Below are 22,135 nucleotides of genomic sequence, written 5' to 3' on the forward strand. Positions count from 1 at the left end.
GATAGATGGATAGATGGATGGATAGATATATGGATAGATAGATAGATGGATGGATAGATATATGGATAGATGGATAGATGGATAGATGGATAGATGGATAGATGGATAGATGGATAGATGGATGGATAGATATATGGATAGATAGATAGATGGATAGATAGATGGATAGATGGATAGATGGATGGATGGATAGATGGATAGATGGATAGATGGATAGATGGATAGATGGATAGATGGATAGATAGATAGATGGATAGATAGATAGATGGATAGATGGATAGATAGATGGATAGATGGATAGATAGATAGATAGTTAGGTAAATAGATAGATAGACGGACGGACAGACGGATGGATAGATAGATATGAAGTCATCAAGCTACCTCCTGTAAAGTAGCTGAATATATGATGGTCTAATAGTAGTCAGAAATATTTACCTTTGTACTTAAGTACCATCTTTTTCTTGCAAATGTTGTGTGTGAGTAGATTCTTAATATCATTTAGTTTCCCAACGTTGACAAGCTTTTTTAAGGCTCTCAGTGTGTGTTGTACAGGATATAGCAATAGTAAAGGAAGGAAGAAAGGAAGGTGAATTGGACTAAATGTAATGGATTAGATTGCACTTAGATCAACTAAATCAAATTTGGCTAAAGTGAAGTCAATTGCAGTGCATTTATTCTGCTATAAATTATTATGGGAGTAAATGAAGAAGCTATAATCCTTAGAAACCTCTCTGGTCATTTTTAGAGGAAAGTCTGGCACAAAAACTCTAAAACCACTTCTGCTTTAAACTGTGTGAGTGTAGGATAGTGGATGTTTGCTGACCTGATCTCTCTATCTTGATGACTGAACGATGTGTCTTTTCCAGCTGCGAAACCAAACCACCAATGGCGGCTTCGGACCGTGGGCGCCATGGCAACCCTGCAACAACGATGACGGCGTGGACGGCGTCAGTTCCTGTTTGTGTCGCTCCAGGTCATGTGACAGCCCGGGGCCTCGATGTGGCGGCAAAAACTGTGAGGGTTCAACCATCGAGGTGTCCAACTGCTCCAGGTAGGGAGGAGAATATACCATGATTTTTATTTTAATGATGATGATGATGATAGTGAAACAATAACTTCTAGTAAAGACAGATATCAGCCAGTTGTGTCTTCCTCTTCTCCCCTAAAACAAAGTCAAGAACTGTTGATCTGCTGTATATTAACTAAAAATTAGAATAAGACCTACTGTATTTGTGAATCGAAAGATGCCAGAAAGTGAAGTTGGGTTAGCTTGTTAGCTGGTTGTTAGCAACAGCTGGTAATAGTGTAAAACTCATTTCCATATATACTATACATGTGTCAATATAACTATAATTTACAATTCATTTAAACTCTCAGGTTGCAGTCAAATGTGTTCATTTGTAATCAGGCAGGAGGGAACACAGAGGGTGCGTTTCACTTCGGTTAAATGGATTCCTTGCGTCCCTCACTTGCGTCGTCTAGTCCCTCCCACCAGGGAAGCATGGAGAGACGCAAGGAAACCACGAGAAGCAGGGACATGAGTTTTAAGAGCAATGGGACGTCGTTACCTCCGGAGCGCCACTTGAAGCGACGTCCGTTTGTGATGACGCCGCACAGCTGATCGTCTGACAGCAGCCAGATCAGCATGCACTGCATCGTCCAATCAGTGAGCGATACACAGTAAGGGGGCGGGGCGAGTGTCTGAGGATTTCACCGGAGGATGGTCTGGTAGTTCCTCGATTATCACTCCTCCGTTATCGCTCCTCGCTCTTCGATCCTCGGTCCTCCGGCACAAATAAGGCCACTGGGACGCTACTCTAAATGGCACAGACAAATCAACTTCCGGTGATACAGAGCCCGAGGAGCGAGGAAATGAAAAATAACCGAAGGGAGACGCACCCAGAGACAGGAAGCAACAGACGAGACAGGGGTTGAACACGTTTCAAAACTACAACAGGAAACCAAAAAGACAGATCTACACAGGACAAAAATAAAACACAGACAGATCGTGACAATGACAGCGCCAACATCTTTTTCCTTTAACTCTATCATTGTCGCAGCAATGTCCCTCACCCCGGGTCTCAATTTACGCTCCGACAGAACATGCGAAAAGATCATGAACGTGAGGAATCTTATTAGAAAATGTGGGCGACACCCAGGTTCTCCTTGTGACACCTTTCATCACCTCCGTCTCCGTGGGAACCAGCCAATCAGCCAAGTTCAGCACAGACAGAGGGCTCAGCCACCTTCATCTCACCCAGTCGCTGCACCAGATTTAATCCGTGGTGCCGAAATTGAATTGTGCTTTTGCTGAAAGTGGCAATTAAATCACGAGAAGAAGTGCTGCCCAGGAACAAAGCACTTCAGCAAATTGAATGAATGTTTCCCTGTGTGTTTGCATGTCTGTTTGCAGAAGCTCTGAACCACAGCTATGATGAGAATAATCTGCTTTTCTTTCCCCCCCTTGAGCTTTCAGAGAACATCCGGTGGAAGAATAATACGAATAGCTCTGCTGAATAATCACGCAGGATTTGGGACTGATATGAAATGTGTTGCTAATATCTCACAAAGTGGGGTTACAGATGGGGTCCAAAACTATGAACGTCTGGGAGCAAATTCATTTGATATGCTACACAAATATGATATGCCAGGGTCCGTTGAATTTTGGGAATATTGGGTTGCAGATTAGCATTTTCCAAAGGGGGGTTCGGTTAGCATGAAACACTCGAAATAACTAAAGGATAAGTTACAAAAGAAAGTAGAAAGAAAGTGAGGTGAAAGAAAACTATTTCTGCTAAAAAAGTGAGCAATGATTGAGAGTCAGAGCAAAGCATTTCAGATGTGTCTCACACTGAACTGTCACTTTAATTCATGGACCTTTTGTTATTCATGTTTTATTATCTTTGCTTTGAAATGAGTGTTTTCAAATGCCATCTTATATGTTTCTTAATGTCTTTCATTTTTCTAAAGCACTTTGAATTGCCTTGTGTTGAACGGTGCTGTATAAATAAACTTGCCTTACCTTGCCTTACCATATGTCTGTTGCCATAGAAACGGAGGCTGGACGCCGTGGTCGTCATGGGGACAGTGCAGCACCACCTGTGGGACGGGCTTCGAGCTGCGTCAGCGATCCTGTAACAACCCGTCCCCCCGACACGGTGGACGAGTGTGTGTGGGCCCGAGCAGAGACGAGAGGTGAGGACACACACACATAACACACACACACACACACGTTCATAAAGTAACTTTTCAAACTCATGATTAAATGCTTTTTACCAAACCAAATAAATGAGATGGAATACGGTAATCATTCTCCCCAGTTATATTCAAATATGTGGCGAAAAGAGACCTCCAGCATAGATAGAGACAATATGTAACATTGAATAGTTAACATGAATTATTCACAAAGTAACTGTTTCTGTTTACTGCTTTGTTACCAGATGAAATTCACTTGGTCTTTTCTCATTTAAATAAGAACTCTAGTGCAAATGCAAGTGAATATAAAAATACACTGACTGTTCTCATGCATGCACACAAAGAAAGTGACTTGGACTGGACTCTGATTTATATTGCATTGATAGTATCAAGTGCAACAAACAACAACTTTAAATACAATTCAAAATATTTTACAATATTTTCTGTTTGAATTAGTTTGTGCTTGTTTACCAATTTAAATTGTGCACCAGGAGCCCCTCTATTTGACTTATTTGACAATATGAATGACAATCGTTTTGTGGAATCTCTACTCCTAATCTGTGTTACAGTACGATGGGCAAAAATGTAGATTTGAATGCTTTTGCACACAAATAAAGTGACTTCATATTTCTAATGTTGATATAACTGGAGTCTGGTTTGTAAATCACATTATATTGATGGTATATGGAGAAAGTAAAGTGGACTGCAACTTCCATTGAAATTCCCTCAAAATATTTCACTTGGTTTCTAAAAAAAGAGTTAGTCTCTGCTATTTATTATCAATTTAGGTTGTGTAACCCAGAACCTTGAAGCAGGTTACACAACCTTCTTATGCATATATTCATCATGATATGACAGTTACAGTGACATTTAATTATCGCCTAGTCCTATATTCAAACTCTATCCCATGTTATGACGGTTTAAACTTGAGACTTGAATGCTTTTGCTTTTCAACATCAGGTCAATTCTTAAGACAATTGGGGCGGTGGTGGCGAAGTCGATAGGGACTTGGCTTGGCAACTGGAAGGCCACCAGTTCAAGTCCCGGCAAGACCATGTGCTACCGAGGTGTCCCTGAGCAAGGCACCGTTCCCTACACTTCCCCCCCCGGGCGCTGTTCAAAATGGCAGCCATCCTAACACTAGGATGGGTCAAATGCAGAGAAACAATTTCCCCACGGGGATTAATAACGTATATCAAATCAATTGACTCTCAAATAGGTCAAGTCTCAATTAATAATGTGTGTTCGAGCCATTTTCCTTTCATCATTACGGTTTGAATGTTTGGTTGATATTGTGATTAGACGGGAAGCGGTATAGTCTTTTGACCGTATTCTTTTTGTTCTTTTTTGATATGGAGAACTTTTATTTACTTTGAAGCGAGGAAGTTTGTCTTCATGTTTGTATGCCGCCTGAATCAAAATCCGACAACGATCTCCGCAAAGTTTGTTTGGAAGCTAAGCGTCATAACCCACTGACTGCATTGTACAGTGTTTTTGATACAACTTTCCTCCTCTACCTCCACAGGTTCTGTAATGAAGGCGTCTCCTGCCCTCAGCCCATCTTCTGGTCCCCGTGGGGCTCCTGGACCAAGTGCAGCACCGAGTGTGGGGGGGGCGTCCACTCCAGGGTCCGCAGCTGTGAGAACGGCAACAGCTGCCCAGGATGTGCACTGGTAAGAAACACACACACACACACAGTTAAACACACAGTTAAACACACAAAGAACATCTGGCAGCCTCAGGGGGTCCATCTACCTGCCTCTCTGCTTTTAATTGTTTTTTTTTTAATTGTATTATAATTTTTCAGTCACACAGACACACACACAGACACACAGACACACAGACACACACAGACACACACACACATACCATGTATACATCACTTCAGGGGACATTACATTGACTAACATGCATTTCCTGGAGACTTATCCTAACCTTAACCATAACCAACACATGCCTAACCCTAACCCTAAACCTAACCAAGTCTTCACCCTAAAATTAATGATCCCCTTATGGGGACCTCCAATTTGTCCCCATAAGGGAGGCGAGTCCCCACACGTGACTGTGTAAACAGATTTAGGTCCCCACAAGTATAGTAATGCTAGGCCACACACACAGACACTCACACACACACACACACACACACACACACACAGACAGACACACACACACACAGTTAAACACACAGAGACATAGAAGAACATCTGTCAGCCTCAGGGGGATCCGTCTCCCTGCCTCTCTGCTTTTAAGACAACATTTGATAGTTTAAGGAAGTGTTAAAATAGTTTTTGAACAGAAATGCCGTGGCTTTGTAAGATAATGTTGATCTGTATGTGTTAATCCTTTGTGTGTTGGAGTCTAAATGTAGGCGACACTTTAGTACAGAGAGTGCAAAATCATTAAACAGGTGATGATGACAGCGGAGATAAACACAGATTCTCCCTCCACGGCAAACATTAAGTCTGCTTACAAAACAAACACGTCTTTTAAATTAAAAAGTGACATATTGTTTTTCACATTAATGATTTTATTGTGATAAAAATGCCATACTATTTTTGACGCTGTGTGGTGATTGACAGTCTCTTGGGACCGTTCAGTTCTTAAGGGGAAACATGATATTTCAACATCTCCTTGAACATTAGAACACACAGGTGTGCTTTTTATAGAAACAGTTCAGGACACAGTGTTGTATGTAGAGTGAGAGATTGGTGTTGAACGTATCTTATTGATCTAGGGAGGGAGGCTGTGGTGCAGTGGACTAGTGCGTTGGTGTTGGGTTCAGGGGGTCACAGGTTCAAACCCCACTGCATGTCGTTGTGTCCCTGAGACACTTCATCCCAAATTGCTCCTGTGGGGATTGGCCACAGTATTGAGTATGTAAGTTGCTTTGGATAAAAGCGCTCAATCAACGACTAGGGCTGCTCGATTATGGCAAAAATCATAATCTCGATTATTTGGGTCAATAATTGTAATTGCGATTATTAAATGCGATTATTCATTGACTTTGAAAACATCCATTTATTGGAGAAACATTTTTTGAACAGTATGTTTTTAACAGTTGATTACCCTGAACTTTAAGTATAACTCAACTGAAAAACCAAAAAAAAACATATATATATTAATAATAATAATAATAAAAAAATAATCATTTTATTTCGATTACGTTGTTATCGTAATCGTTGCAAGCCATAATCGTAATCGCGATTAAAATACAATTAATTGAGCAGCCCTACTAGAGACAAACATCTTCAAAACCAATGGGTCACATTTATATAAAACTCAATTCAACACTTAATTTCCAGGATAGGAATTTACCACAAGGGTACTCTTGAGAAAAAAGAACTCCTCAAATGTACAAAAAATGTAAAATAAGAGCTGCGAAACCACTCAATCAGGAGACAAGTGACTGAAGTAAAGATAATTGTTCATTAAAACAGACGAGGAGATGTATAATCGAGGGGGGGGGGGGGGTTCTGTGACAAGCATCAAGATAAACACACTGGTGATGGTAGCAGCTGATGATTCTGTGGAGAGGGGCATGTAACTGTAACCGCTGAACATTAGCCGCCTTTAGCTTATTGGTGGTAACGTCATGTGACTGTGATGTTGTTATAGCATTACGTGAGCAAATGAGAAACGTCACCACGCCGAATATAACTCTCTTTTAGCCAAGTGGTGGAGGTGACATAAAGGCATGAGACCGTTTGGAAAGTTCGGTACAGTCTGACGTTAGCCTTTTAGCGATTGCAGTTACGCTTTAAAAAACATTACAAACTGTGTTTATATGAGGAGATTATACTGCTGAACAACACATGTTAGAACCATAAGCTTGTGATTCTATTTTCTGCAATATTCCAAATCATATGGAAGTATCTCGTTGCTTTTTTTCAAGGCGAACTTGCACAATGCTAAGCTCTGAGTTGGCCTGCAGAAATAAGTCATGACTGCACCGCTCTATTACTTTATTATTTGATTTTCACCCTAGAAATGGGTGTATGTATATGTGTACATATGTATGTGTATGTATGTATATGTGTACATATGTATTTGTATGTATATATAGAATTGTGTATCTCTGTGAGTTTTTAATTACAGAATTATCTTTTTTCTTTATCCTGCAACTGGATGACTAACTGGAGAGCTACTTCTGTATAACCTTTGCTTTCTGCCCTCCCACTTCTACTCATTTTGTTAGTTTTTCGGATGTATAAACGGTCTAATTATTGAAATAGTAGAATAAATAAATAAAACAATTAATAATGTTAAAAAAAATACCCCAGAATTTAACTTTTTTCTCAAAATGTGTTTTTAAAAGTTAAATTAAGAATAAAACAATAAAACCCACTGACTTGTCCCCACCTGCAGGAGTACAAGGCGTGTAACCTGGAGGCATGTCCCGAGGTAAAGAGGAACACCCCCTGGACCCCCTGGATGCCCGTCAACGTGACTCAGGGGGGGGCTCGCCAGGAGCAGAGGATACGCTACATGTGCCGCGCTCACCTGTCCGACCCCCACGAGCTGCAGATCGGACGCAGGAAGGTGGAGACGCGCTTCTGCCCCAACGACGGGACCGCCGCCTGCGAGACAGACAGTGAGTTAAAGATACACTGGAGGGGGGTCAGTAAGGCTACTGCAATAAAGGAAAAACTACCTTAACATGGGATTCACATATTTAGAAAGAAGTAATTGACACACAGAGAATTACATGTATATGTGGTTGAGTTATACTATCTTAAAAATTATCTTCTTATTACTTTGAGGCAATAAAACTGGTTGTTTTCCTTTCTACCCAAATGAAAAGAGGATTACAACAAGTAAGAAATTACATATTAGCAGAGGTTTCCTTCCTCTCCTTAATAAGCTAAACAGACACCGGACAGAGTTTAGTGATGATGAGAAAAATGTACTCACCAAAGATAAGCTAAGGTGTGTTAACCCACTGCCCTTTCTCATATCTCTTCAAAAGACATAAGTATAAAATATACATTGCTACCCGAGGATGGGCCGGCTTCTCTTCTAACCAAGCGTGACGTCATTGGGCCCAAAGATATTTATTCCCATTGAGAAACAGACCTCTGGAAATCAGCGGATCATTTTGTACTTATGCTTCAATAAGCAACTGTCATAGGATTACATGGGATCCCTCCTCCATCATCTTTGGTGAGGTAGAGTTTAAGGATTTCTTTCAACAAATGTACAGTGCCCATATTGCCCATATAGCGTCTTTGAGCACCTGTAAAAACGCTAACAAATTAAATCTATTATTATTATATTGCATAGTGTCCATACTGAACAACACTTATTTTTTAACTCTATCTGAAGGGGTTAGGATCCAATTTGAAGGTTTCCTGATGGCTCCTGTCTTGTGACAATGTCCAAATGTTATTGATGAGTAGTGACTCCACACTGAGGTTTGAACTGTTTCCATCTTTAGCCTGTACCAAGTAAACCTATCCAGTAATCTTCATCCTTAAAACTATAATAAACCAGTTTTAAATGGTTATAGAGACGAACGTTATTTAAGTGTTTGTGCCGGGAAATGTCAATAAGTTAATAATCAGTTATGTGTTTATGTGTACAGAAAAACACACACACACACACACAGTTATGCACAGTCACCACACACAGAAAGAGGCAGCCTGCATAGATTCTTCCAGTCGGAGCATGACATGTTGAAATGGCCCTCCGTTAGCCGTGTTAGCTCCCCTACGCGCGGTTAGTGACGGGGTCTCAGTCCAGCTCCTCCATATACACACCGACACACACACTCAGCGACACAGGGTCACAGGCCACTGCTCTCCACTGGTGAATCGATTGCTTGTCTCCGCCTGTCATCGTCCTGTGGGGCCACATCGACTCCGACACACTGATGAAACGCCGACAGAGGGGAACGGGGGACGCATGAGAGACACAGATAGAGTTTGCGGGAAGGACATATGGCGAGAAATGCCTGCAGGCAAAGTCAAACACACTGTGTGACTTTCACTCAAGAGATCTGCATGCTTCACATCTCTCTCTATTTCCTTAAAACTCTCAATCTGACAGCGCTGCATATATTTATTTCTGGGGCTTTGATCTACTTTTCCTTCAGGCTGTACAACACCTTAGAGACCACCACACAATACAGACTGTTGCAACCATGTGCACTTATGTGTCTTCATTCTTATTTCTATATCTACTAATGTGTGCTTTCTCTATATGTATAATATAAGTTAGCTTACTATTTATTATTCCATGCCTTTTTTACCTGCTATGCCACTTTTGCTGTCACGCTGTAAATGTCTCCACTGCAGGACTAATAAAGGGATTCTGATCATATTACAAATTATTGATCTAATATATCATATTCCAATCACAGACAGAGACAGGTTTATTACCAGGCAGGTTTACACATACGAGGAATTTGAATTGATGTCATGGTTCATACATATAAAATAACATAAACATAATAAAAGGATATAGCAGTATTTACATAGAAATAGAATGGAATAAAATATGGAATACAATTCGGCAGTAATAGACTCTCCTTGCACTATTTCTATTCTATTTTATTTGTATTTACTTGCATTGTTTTAACTATGTTATCTGTTTTATTGTGTTGCGCTGTTGGAGGAGCCTCCGACCTCATATCTTCATTGTCATAACTAAACTGTAGCTATGTACGAATAATAATAAAAGCCTTGAATCTTGAACCTTGGATCCTGATTATTGTTCTGGTTCTTCTCTCTTTAGCCCTGGTGGAGGAGCTTCTGAAGACTCCTGTGGTGCGAGTGGCTGGTGCCGGCTGGTCGTCATGGGAGACGTGGTCCAGCTGCTCTCAGAGCTGTGCCAAAGGGTACCGAACCCGCCGGAGGTCGTGCTCCGGGCCGGAGGGGAAGAGCGCGCCCGTGGCCTGCCGAGGGTCTCCGGTCGACTACCAGGACTGTAACGTGCAGGCGTGTCCCGGTGAGTGGAGACCAGAGGTGGGAAGTAGTGGAGTACAAATACTTTGTTACTGTACTTAAGCACATGTTTCTGGTATCAGTACTTTACTCCACTACTTATTTTTCTGACGACTTTTTACTTTGACTTCTTACATGTTGAACTCAAATACCTGTACTTTCTACTTCTCACATGTTGAACTCAAATACCTGTACTTTCTACTTCTTACATGTTGAACACAAATACCTGTACTTTCTACTTCTTACATGTTGAACACAAATACCTGTACTTTCTACTTCTTACATGTTGAACTCAAACACCTGTACTTTCTACTTCTCACATGTTGAACTCAAATACCTGTACTTTCTACTTCTTACATGTTGAACACAAATACCTGTACTTTCTACTTCTCACATGTTGAACTCAAATACCTGTACTTTCTACTTCTCACATGTTGAACTCAAATACCTGTACTTTCTACTTCTTACATGTTGAACACAAATACCTGTACTTTCTACTTCTTACATGTTGAACTCAAATACCTGTACTTTCTACTTCTTACATGTTGAACTCAAATACCTGTACTTTCTACTTCTCTCATTTCCCAAACAGCTGGTTCCTTTAGTCTGAATGTGTGTTTGGTGCGTGATCATTATTCTTTAGAGTCATTGCCTATTGATTTGAACACGATCCGTGTATCCATCATTTCCTGGTCTTCTCTAAAGAAGAGGGTGTTTTTTTGTTGCATAAAGAAAGAAAGGCAGAAAGGCAGGCAGACAGTGAGTCACAGTTAGTTTAATTATGAGTTTCATTCGAAGAACTTCTGAACTTAAACACCCGTTTGGATTGTTTTACACAATACACCCACAATATGCAGCAAACACTGAAATTATATTATTCACTGTTCTCTTAATTACTTTATTTGACTTGCTCTTATAACATATATTGTGTAACTTTTCTCCACTCATCGCTCAATGTTCCATTATGTGAAGTAAAATCTGAGCTCTCATGAGACTTTATAAATATGGGGGTATAACATCTCTGTATATTTCTGGTCTCTTTTCTAGAAGGAATAACCCTAACTTCACCTAAAGTCACATGCTGTTCATATCTGATGGATGACAGATTGGGTTTGATGAAATATGATGATTTGCTTTGATATAATGCAGAGCAGAACATGTCAAATGAAATGTACCATATGGTTTTAAATCACTAAATAGGACATTTTTAGTTCACAAGCTTTAAATTGCAATGATAAAACAACATATCAAGATATCTGTCACTGTTGGATTTGAGTACAATCTGATCCGATCAATTAAAATCTTCAGAGAGCTTCAATCATGACTTGATGAAACATTAGATAAAAACACTTCCTCTGCGTGTCTCTAATGGCGCGTTTCCACTGCAGCGGGTAGCTCGCTTTAAGCGTGCCGAGCCGTGCGGGGCCCGTTTTTGGTTGCGTTTCCACTTGGCCTAGTTTTGGCCCGGGGCTACTTTTTCACCTTTTTTCTGGCCCGACTAAATCGTGGTTCTAGGGCCAGGAACAACCAGGCTGAGTCGGGCTGAGTATGCTAAACTAGAGAGAGAATCGCTGGCAAGGGGGCTACAACTACAACAAGATGAACATATTTGACCGTGATTTAATTGTAATACACGTTTCTAAATGATGCCGAAGTAACAACATACTGATACCGGTTAGTAAAAACCATGAATTAATGCTTTGACAAGTCTGCAGACAGACGGCAGGCGAAAAACCCTTTTAAAATGCGTGTTTTCTAAATGGAGCTTGGCTAAGCTAACGTTATATATGCTCCGACCGTCCACACTCACAACAACGGCCTATACAGACATAAATAAACCAGCGACTGTATTCTCCATGACACAGGCAGTCTGTGGTTTGTACTTGTTTAACTTGTGTCTAGTTTCTGAACAGATATGAGGAGCTGTGAGCTCTGAGTGCTAAGAGCTAACGGCTGTGTTGTTTTTCTGGGGCTCTCATTGAAGATGACGTCACGGCTCCGCCTACACTGCGTTACTATAGTAACTGCCCCAGTTCCTAAACTGTAATGGAAGCGCAGCATTAAAGTGAGCCGGGCCTAATAAGGCCTAACCAAACCGAGCGAGGCCGAGCGAGGCCTGCAGTGGAAATGCGCCATAATACAACTTGAATTTAAATAGAGTTCAGATAAAGTCAATTGTATCTTCCCTGCTAAATGAAGGGTTCATAAAGGAAATACTTGCACACTAAGAGACAGGGGCGGACTGGCCATTGGGAATACCGGGAGTTTTCCCGGTGGGCCGGTGCTGTGCGTGGGCCGGAGGGCCAAACAAAAAAATAATTTGTTTTCAATCCTACCGGCCCACATTTGTAAGTGTTCCGGCCACTCGGCTGGGCTGGGCCGTTCTGATAGGCTACCTATGTTCTATCTATCAGATAGTTTCACTTTCACACATCAGGCCCGTAGCAGCTGTCACTGCGCAGTGAACGATCAGGAGTGAGTGACTGAGAGACCTAGCTGGCAGTTGCTTACAGTAGGATAAACAAGCTCCAAAGCCTAACGACCCGATGGACACAGCTACGATCACAGCCGAATTTGAACATTTCCTTTATCGTGTGTCCATCGGGTTGTTTTATTGCACAACAAAATCATGTAAACATATTATGTAAATAACCCAATTTGTGTTCTGTGAAACTGAAAAGGATATAATATATTATTTTGAAGGCGAGTTGACAGGAAGTTGTTGTTGCTATGGAAACAACATGACGGAGAAAACTTGATATCTTCTACATATAAAGACGGAGAAAGTAAAGAACAAAGTCTGAAGATATCAGTACAGTATCATAGTACTGTAACATAATTGTTGTTGGTACTTTCGTTGCAGTTGTATGTCTTAAATATAATGTAAATGTTGCCTTCGTGTGTGGTTCGGGGCCATCTTCGTGCGAAATTCACAATTCCATATTTGTGTGTCCATCGGGTGTCAATTTCGGGACAGTGTGACAGGGGCTTTACTGAGTTTAGGCTAGTTAGCTAGCAGGTTTATTTATTGCAGTCACTTTTGCCTCCACTTGCTGTTCAAATAAATGTTGAAAGAAAAAGTAAATCTGTTTACAGTTCAGTTTCATATGGGTGTGGAGAGATGTATCCATAGATTTAGTCCCTAATGTTGCTCTCAAAATGGACCAGATTGATGCATTTAACTTCAACATTTTAAAAAAAAATCTTCCCGGGGGAGCTTGCCCCCGGACCCCCCTAGAGGAGGTTAGGTCCACCACTTGCCCACACCCCCTGTTAAATTGTCTCACCCACATTGAGGATGCTTCCTACGCCCATGTTTTATTCCCCATGTGTCGAGTCAGGCAAATTGGGTCCAAATGTTATTGCATCAATGATTTGTTAACATTAAAATCACTAAATATATGCTGTAACTATTTTGCTCTAGGCAACTCAAGGGCTCAGGTAATGTGATTACTATATGAATAATGGTCCAAAATAACATAAAATGCAGGGTTTTTTGTTAAGTAACATACTTTCGTCGCCGGCCGGCTGATACATGCCGCGCATTAAGTGGGCCTGTCTGTCAATTAATCCCCGGGCCACTTCCCCCCAGTCCGCCCCTGCTAAGAGATACGGAGACGGAGACAGAGAGAGGAGAAGGTCAATGGTGGAAGTGAAACGGCGCTGAGTGGATCATTAGCTTCATTAGCTAATGGTTAGCTGCAGCATAGAGGGAGAGTCCTTGGACAAATTAAGTTATCTTCTTCAAAGTCCTCATCAAGACATAATCAGCTGACCTAGGACTCCACTGACCACAGACTGCTGCACTGACAGGCTGCACTTATTAAACCAGACTCAGGACACACACACACACACACACACACACACACACACACACACACACACACACACACACACACACACACACACAAAAAGGTCCTCTTAAGCTCTCGCTATCTATATTCAAGAGCGGTGCCAAATGAGTTAAGGGTTTATGATTGGTTGGTGCAAAGCTGATTACATTCCCGTAGTCGTAGTGTATTTAAATGTCAGTTGTTGGCATCCACGTGGAATCCTTAGTTGTTAGCTTAGCAGCGGACGCTTGTTAGCTAAGAAAACCCTGCCAATGCGCCCTTTCGGTTACTTCCTGCTGTGAAGTAGCCAATCAGGAAGCACTGCATCCTCCTGGGGTAGAAACTCAGGTGAGAAAAGGACAAGGCCAGATTAGAGAGGGGTGGAGGTAGTATAGATTGCTGTGGAGATTGAAATGAATAGTGTGTGTGGAGAGCGTACTGTGTGTGTGTGTGTGTGTGCGTGCGTGCGTGCGTGCGTGCGAGATAAGGAAGGCAGACATTGAGTCAGACAGTGAGTCACTTTGAGCCTGAGTTCAATTATAAATGTCATTATAAGAAGTTACTGTATGACCTAAAAAAACTGTGCTTTTAGTGAAAGTTCTGAAACTCAATCAATATGTATTTTCCTGTTTTTTAAATTAATCAGTGTACTGTGTGTACGTCTTTATGGGTAAGTGAGTGTCACCTCTCATGTCAACTAAGACATATTATCCACGTCAGTTGTTTAGCAAACTGCAAGTCATCACATGTGACAATTAAAAAGCATTTAAACACAAGCACTGTCATAACATAACTAATCTCAAAGGAGTTGAATTATTTATTCAATCACTGCAATATAAGAGAGAGGCTACTAGGATAATGTACTTTATTGTTACTAATGCACCCATCGCTAATATAAATGATGCTGGCATAGTTAGGGACGGCCTGATACCTGATACGTCAGATGGAAACCAAAACAGACATAAAAGCCAGATTAGCACACACACAAAGAGACACACACACACAAAGAGACACACACACACACACACACACACACACACACACACACACACACACACTACTTCATACATGTCATACATGCCCAGCCTTAAGACATCAAGAAAGTTCAACTCAAACCATAAATCAGACCCTCCAAGTCAATCAAGGTCAGTTTTCACGTCAGCTCTGTCAATAACTTTGGTTCCTCCAGTTTACATGAAAGTCTCTAGTGTTCATGAGCAGCCAAACTAACACACAAGGACACGTTTGACACCTTTCAAGTTCATGTTTCTGAAAATAAACGAGGCACGGGGGAGGAATGACTCTCAGTGAGAGAGTTATAAAGCAGGAAGTCAGTCAGGTAGGCGGTGTTTGGTTCAGTCATTCGCAGACAGGCCTGTAAACAGCCAGTTAGCGATCGGCAGAGTGGTGTCCGGCTGTGAGCTAGTCAGAGGTAAGTGGTCACACTAATCCACTCAGCTAATAGAGGAGCCTGCAGCACTGTGACGTTACCTGGCAACGCCGCCTGTCTCCATCAGAGAGTCACACTCCGCTGATTAGATCACGCACAGGAACATTAACGGAGCCGTGGGGAGACGGGATCAATCGATAGGACGAAGCAAAGACGGTGGGATATGATCGGGAAGAGAGCAAAACATTTACTTAAAGAATTGTAGGAAATGTGTATGCAAGTGTACACAAAATGTAGAGTATGAAAAATGTGAAATCAGCAGGCACCCAATTTAGTGTTGATAACAAAAGGCATTTGAACCTAGGCATTCATCTCTCTTGAGAACCGGTAGCTGCAAAAAGCACAGTTTACTGCTGATAAATGTGTAATAATAACAATGACATAATAGTGTTCTATAACCTGTATAACATTTTTTAAAGGTGCTTATAAATGTCCAATTTATAAGCACCTTAAATATATATAATTTATATAATAATAATTAATGCTGTCAAAATTATCGCGTTAACGGCAGTAATACATTTTTTGAATTAATTGCGTTAAAATATTTAACGCATTTAACGCATGTGCAGAATGGCCCGCCCCATACGTGCCACCAGTGGCAGACAGAGTCGGTCTCCGTGTGCACATACAGGGCTGCTGTTAACGTCGGTCTGTTCAACGGAATTGTGCCAAAACTACGCCAACCGGCTGCGGAGGGAGACTTCCCCCCCCCCCCCCACCCACCCCCTTCACTAGAGAACTGCGCTAAAACAGCTGATCACAACGTTCACACTCTGTGGTCACGAAGTACTCCACTAGCCCCCCCCCGTCCCCGTCCCCCCCCCCCCCCGTCGACTTTCCTGAAGTACTCCCCCGTTGATAGAAATCAACACGTAATGAATTAAGACCCCACGGTTTGATGATTGATAGGTGTGTGGGTTGTCTTTCATTTTGACACGCAGAAAAATGTTATAATAAACATAGATACTGTATGTTAAATGGATATATCCGCCTTCTTACATTTATCTTTCCATTCCCACAACAATATACATAAATAAATGGCATATTTTGGACATAGTTCGAATGGTGATTAATCATGATTAATTCATTTTTAAGCTGTGATTAATCTGATTAAAAATTGTAATCGTTTGACAGCCTTAATAATAATATAATTGTATAATCAACATGTGAATGATTATAGCACTTTTAGAGTCTGATCTGAAAAGCATAATGTAAGGTGTTTACATTTTAAGGGCCTTACTACGTATTGACTAAAACGTATTACTAGGACAGTAATATAAACCGTTACCTCACATGTTAATCATTTGTAGGACATTATTTGATTAATTGTTGGTGGTCTCCAAGAGGCCAGCGTCACCAGATTGACTCCAAAGGTTAGTCATAGCCTGTTAGCATTAGCAACATCTAGCCTTGTGATAATGGTCCGCTCAAAGTCAATGTATATTATACAAATACAAATTAAACGGTACAACTGTTTCCGAATACGCACAAATACAAATAAAACAAATACAAAATGATATTCTATTTGATTTGTATTTACTTGCTCATCTCCAAACATTCTCTTGCACTATTTTGTCTGTTTTATTTGTTCTAGATCCTAACATGTTGCACTGTTGGATGAGCCATATCTACACTGTAGCTAATATGCTAATGGAGATACAGCCTTGAAACTTGAAATCTAGGAGATCTGGGGATTCAATTAATCTCAAAAATCCTCAAAAGTAAATGATGATGGAGGATGCCAAACACTGACCTTTCAAATAACCATTGCTCTTGTGTTGTGTGTTACAGTGAAAGGTGCGTGGTCCTGCTGGTCGTCCTGGTCCCAGTGCTCAGTGGGCTGTGGGGGGGGTCACTACCAGAGGACTCGCTCCTGTAATAGCCCGGCGCCCGCTAACGGAGGGGAAATCTGCCTGGGCCTCCACACTGAGGAGGCGCTGTGCAACACACACACCTGCGATGGTAAGGGCACACATACATTCGATACGATACGATAATACTTGAGTGGTCAGATCAAGTCTGAAATGTGACTTGCATCACAGCAGCGCCATGTGTAACTTCAACAGACACATATCAAGACACACTACATGAAAAACAAACAACACACATTTAACATAACGGCACGATCACTGAGAGAGAACATGCTCAAAGAGCCTTCAGCGTGCGTTTGATCTGGATTCAGCTCTGAGAGGACTGACTGGAGCACAAAGGATGCTTCAGATTGACTTTAATGAATCTCGCATTAGATGGTAGCAGTTCATATTCTCTGTTCAAAAATTCAAACTGTAACCCTGTCGTGCATCACCTCTTAACCCCGCCTCCAGACAGGCAATCCTCTCTCTCACCGTACCGTCTCTGTGTCGTCGCTAAATTCCTTCTTTCATAATTTGCCTAATGAACAAACCAGGTCTTAGCTGTACGAAGAGATTAACAGTCATGCTAAAATAAACAACTCATGCTCAAACCTCGCTGTGCTGCCGCAGCTCTGAGATCCATGGAAACCTTTGGAACGTTTTAAAAAGAGATTTCCTCTGGTTGCTTAACTTTAGGGTAGTTTTACATCATGTGTCCGAAGTTTCGAATGCCAGTGTATCCAGAGACAGGGGCGGACTGGGACTAAAAATCAGCCCGGGACGCTCGACCGGGCTGCTAGTGATTTACCGCAAGTAAATACCGCTAGTTGATTGTCAACAGGGGGGGGGGTGCTAGTGACTTATCCGACCGGCCCACCTCGGTACCGCAAGTAAATACCGCTAGTTGATTGTCAACAGCGGGGGGGTGCTAGTGACTTATCCGACCGGCCCACCTCGGTACCGCAAGTAAATACCGCTAGTTGATTGTCAACAGGGGGGGGGGGGGGTGCTAGTGACTTATCCGACCGGCCTCCTACCTCGGTACCGCAAGTAAATACCGCTAGTTGATTGTCAACAGGGGGGGGTGCTAGTGACTTATCCGACCGGCCCACCTCGGTACCGCAAGTAAATACCGCTAGTTGATTGTCAACAGCGGGGGGGTGCTAGTGACTTATCCGACCGGCCCACCTCGGTACCGCAAGTAAATACCGCTAGTTGATTGTCAACAGCGGGGGGGTGCTAGTGACTTATCCGACCGGCACACCTCGGTACCGTAAGTAAATACCGCTAGTTGATTGTCAACAGGGGGGGGGTGCTAGTGACTTATCCGACCGGCCCACCTCGGTACCAGCAAGTAAATACCGCTAGTGATTGTCAACAGGGGGGGGGGGCTAGTGACTTATCCGACGGCACACCTCGGTACCGCAAGTAAAAACCGCTAGTTGATTGTCAACAGCGGGGGGGTGCTAGTGACTTATCTGACCGGCCCACCTCGGTACCGCAAGTAAATACCGCTAGTTGATTGTCTACAGTGGGGGGGTGCTAGTGACTTATCCGACCGGCCTACCTCGGTACCGCAAGTAAATACCGCTAGTTGATTGTCAACAAGGGGGGGGGTGCTAGTGACTTATCCGACCGGCCTACCTCGGTTACCGCAAGTAAATACCGCTAGTTGATTGTCAACAGGGGGGGGGTGCTAGTGACTTATCCGAACCGGCCCACCTCGGTACCGCAAGTAAATACCGCTAGTTGATTGTCAACAGCGGGGGGGGTGCTAGTGACTTATCCGACCGGCCCACCTCGGTACCGCAAGTAAATACCGCTAGTTGATTGTCAACAGCGGGGGGGAGCTAGTGACTTATCCGACCGGCCTACCTCGGTACCGCAAGTAAATACCGCTAGTTGTTGTCAACAGGGGGGGGGTGCTAGTGACTTATCCGACCGGCCTACCTCGGTACCGCAAGTAATACCGCTAGTTGATTGTCAACAGCGGGGGGGGTGCTAGTGACTTATCCGACCGGCCCACCTCGGTACCGCAAGTAAATACCGCTAGTTGATTGTCAACAGCGGGGGGGTGCTAGTGACTTATCCGACCGGCCCACCTCGGTACCGTAAGTAAATACCGCTAGTTGATTGTCAACAGGGGGGGGGTGCTAGTGACTTATCCGACCGGCCTACCTCGGTACCGCAAGTAAATACCGCTAGTTGATTGTCAACAGGGGGGGGGGGGCTAGTGACTTATCCGACCGGCCCACCTCGGTACCGCAAGTAAAAACCGCTAGTTGATTGTCAACAGCGGGGGGGTGCTAGTGACTTATCTGACCGGCCCACCTCGGTACCGCAAGTAAATACCGCTAGTTGATTGTCTACAGCGGGGGGGTGCTAGTGACTTATCCGACCGGCCCACCTCGGTACCGCAAGTAAATACCGCTAGTTGATTGTCAACAAGGGGGGGGTGCTAGTGACTTATCCGACTGGCCTACCTCGGTACCGCAAGTAAATACCGCTAGTTGATTGTCAACAGGGGGGGGGTGCTAGTGACTTATCCGACCGGCCCACCTCGGTACCGCAAGTAAATACCGCTAGTTGATTGTCAACAGCGGGGGGGTGCTAGTGACTTATCCGACCGGCCCACCTCGGTACCGCAAGTAAATACTGCTAGTTGATTGTCAACAGCGGGGGGAGCTAGTGACTTATCCGACCGGCCCACCTCGGTACCGCAAGTAAATACCGCTAGTTGATTGTCAACAGGCGGGGGGGGGTGCTAGTGACTTATCCGACCGGCCCTACCTCGGTACCGCAAGTAAATACCGCTAGTTGATTGTCAACAGGGGGGGGGGGGGTGCTAGTGACTTATCCGACCTGCCCACCTCGGTACCGCAAGTAAATACCGCTAGTTGATTGTCAACAGGGGGGGGTGCTAGTGACTTATCCGACCGGCCTACCTCGGTACCGCAAGTAAATACCGCTAGTTGATTGTCAACAGGGGGGGGGGTGCTAGTGACTTATCCGACCGGCCCACCTCGGTACCGCATGTACATACCGCTAGTTGATTGTCAACAGCGGGGGGGGTGCTAGTGACTTATCCGACCGGCCTACCTCGGTACCGCAAGTAAATACCGCTAGTTGATTGTCAACAGGGGGGGGGTGCTAGTGACTTATCCGACCGGCCCACCTCGGTACCGCAAGTAAATACCGCTAGTTGATTGTCAACAGGGGGGGGGGTGCTAGTGACTTATCCAACCGGCCCACCTCGGTACCGCAAGTAAATACCGCTAGTTGATTGTCAACAGCGGGGGGGTGCTAGTGACTTATCCGACCGGCCTACCTCCGTACCGCAAGTAAATACCGCTAGTTGATTGTCAACAGGGGGGGGGGGTGCTAGTGACTTATCCGACCGGCCCACCTCGGTACCGCAAGTAAATACCGCTAGTTGATTGTCAACAGCGGGGGGGTGCTAGTGACTTATCCGACCGGCCCACCTCGGTACCGCAAGTAAATACCGCTAGTTGATTGTCAACAGCGGGGGGGTGCTAGTGACTTATCCGACTGGCCCACCTCGGTACTGCAAGTAAATACCGCTAGTTGATTGTCAACAGGGGGGGGGTTCTAGTGACCGAACGTCCCGATGGCCAGTCCACCACTGACCAGAGGGCACATTTTTATACTGTTTATAGGCAAAGAAATATCACACAACAATTACTAAAGTTTTGTTTATTGTTAACTTCTGAGTTATCTGTGGAAAAGAGACTTTAGGAAAAAAACGTTGCTGTTTTTCTAACATTTAAACTTTTTAATGCTGCGAGAAACCACAAATGTAATTTATTTTGCCTCTGTTGAGGAGGACACAAACAATCTCAAGGGTAAACGTCTTAAAACCTGGATAATTAAAAGGAAAACTATCAAGATTCCACTTTAGGTAAGTGAGAAAAATGGATTTTTAGGTACAAACTGATTCTTTAATAGTTTTATCACATCTTTAATAACACAAGAAGACACAAAAACTAATTTGGAAAACTAATTCCCAATGCCAACGGTTTTCTTTTCACTCACCCTTGCCTCCCCGCACCACGATGATGAGATGTGAGATGTATAACAACGCCCCGTGTCCCCCTTCCCGTCCCATTCTGCTCCTGCAAGGACACTGAAATATTCATGAGAGATCCGCCTGTTAATCCACAAGGAGAAGGAAAAAGAAAATCCAGCATCAAAACTTATAAGGATTCAGCCCGACTCGGATTCTGAGCTTTAATATCAAACAGCCTTCAACGCGTTGTCACCAAAATGTGATGTTCACCTATTTATGGGTTCAATCTTCTGGGAAACAAAAATGGCCTCGACAGATAATCATTGTCAGAGGGTGATTGCATATTTGTCCGCAAGTGATGTGTTTTACAGGATGTTTTTTAGCTTGGATGTAATATTTGTTTCGTCCTTGCTAAGCTGATTTTCATTTTGAATCAGCCTGACTGTCATTCAACTGGAAAAGAACATTTTAAACTCAGCCTGGCTTACAGTTAAAAAGTCTAATGGCTTTTTTGTTGTGGCCTTTATCAGGTTAATTCCTCTGTGTTTAATAGGACCCATTGAGGCTTCTTTCTCTATGACAGTCGGCTAACAATCACTCCAGCCCCGATTCGTCTCCTCGTCCATTAGTTTATTGACAGGCACAGCATCAGTCATCTATCGGGGTCCTGCTAGTGCCACCACCCCCTCTGCATGTGTAATTAAAGACAAGCTGGCTGTCAGTCACGGGCATATTTGAAGCCTCTGTCGCAGGTCATTTGATTAAAGTTTCCAGCAGTAATGGAGGACAGCGGGAAGGACAGAATACTAACGAGGAGCCTCAGGTTCCTCCAGACT

General features: G+C 43.2%; 1 protein-coding gene across 1 annotated transcript in view; it reads left to right on the forward strand.

Annotated features, from left to right (window-relative positions):
• Positions 1-866: 866 nt before the first annotated feature.
• The window catches only part of LOC117535961 (semaphorin-5B-like), a gene marked incomplete at its 5' end in the record, with an annotated part of 42,787 nt that continues 21,518 nt past the window's right edge, over positions 867-22,135 (forward strand). Inside the window, 6 exon segments of the mRNA XM_034200648.1 lie at positions 867-1,051; positions 3,052-3,195; positions 4,721-4,868; positions 7,561-7,786; positions 9,928-10,140; positions 17,211-17,381. Of these exon segments, the coding sequence (XP_034056539.1) occupies positions 867-1,051; positions 3,052-3,195; positions 4,721-4,868; positions 7,561-7,786; positions 9,928-10,140; positions 17,211-17,381 (1,087 nt within the window).

This window comes from Gymnodraco acuticeps, unplaced genomic scaffold (genome assembly GCF_902827175.1).
Source record: "Gymnodraco acuticeps unplaced genomic scaffold, fGymAcu1.1, whole genome shotgun sequence".
In the NCBI taxonomy this organism is placed as follows: Eukaryota; Metazoa; Chordata; class Actinopteri; order Perciformes; family Bathydraconidae; genus Gymnodraco; species Gymnodraco acuticeps.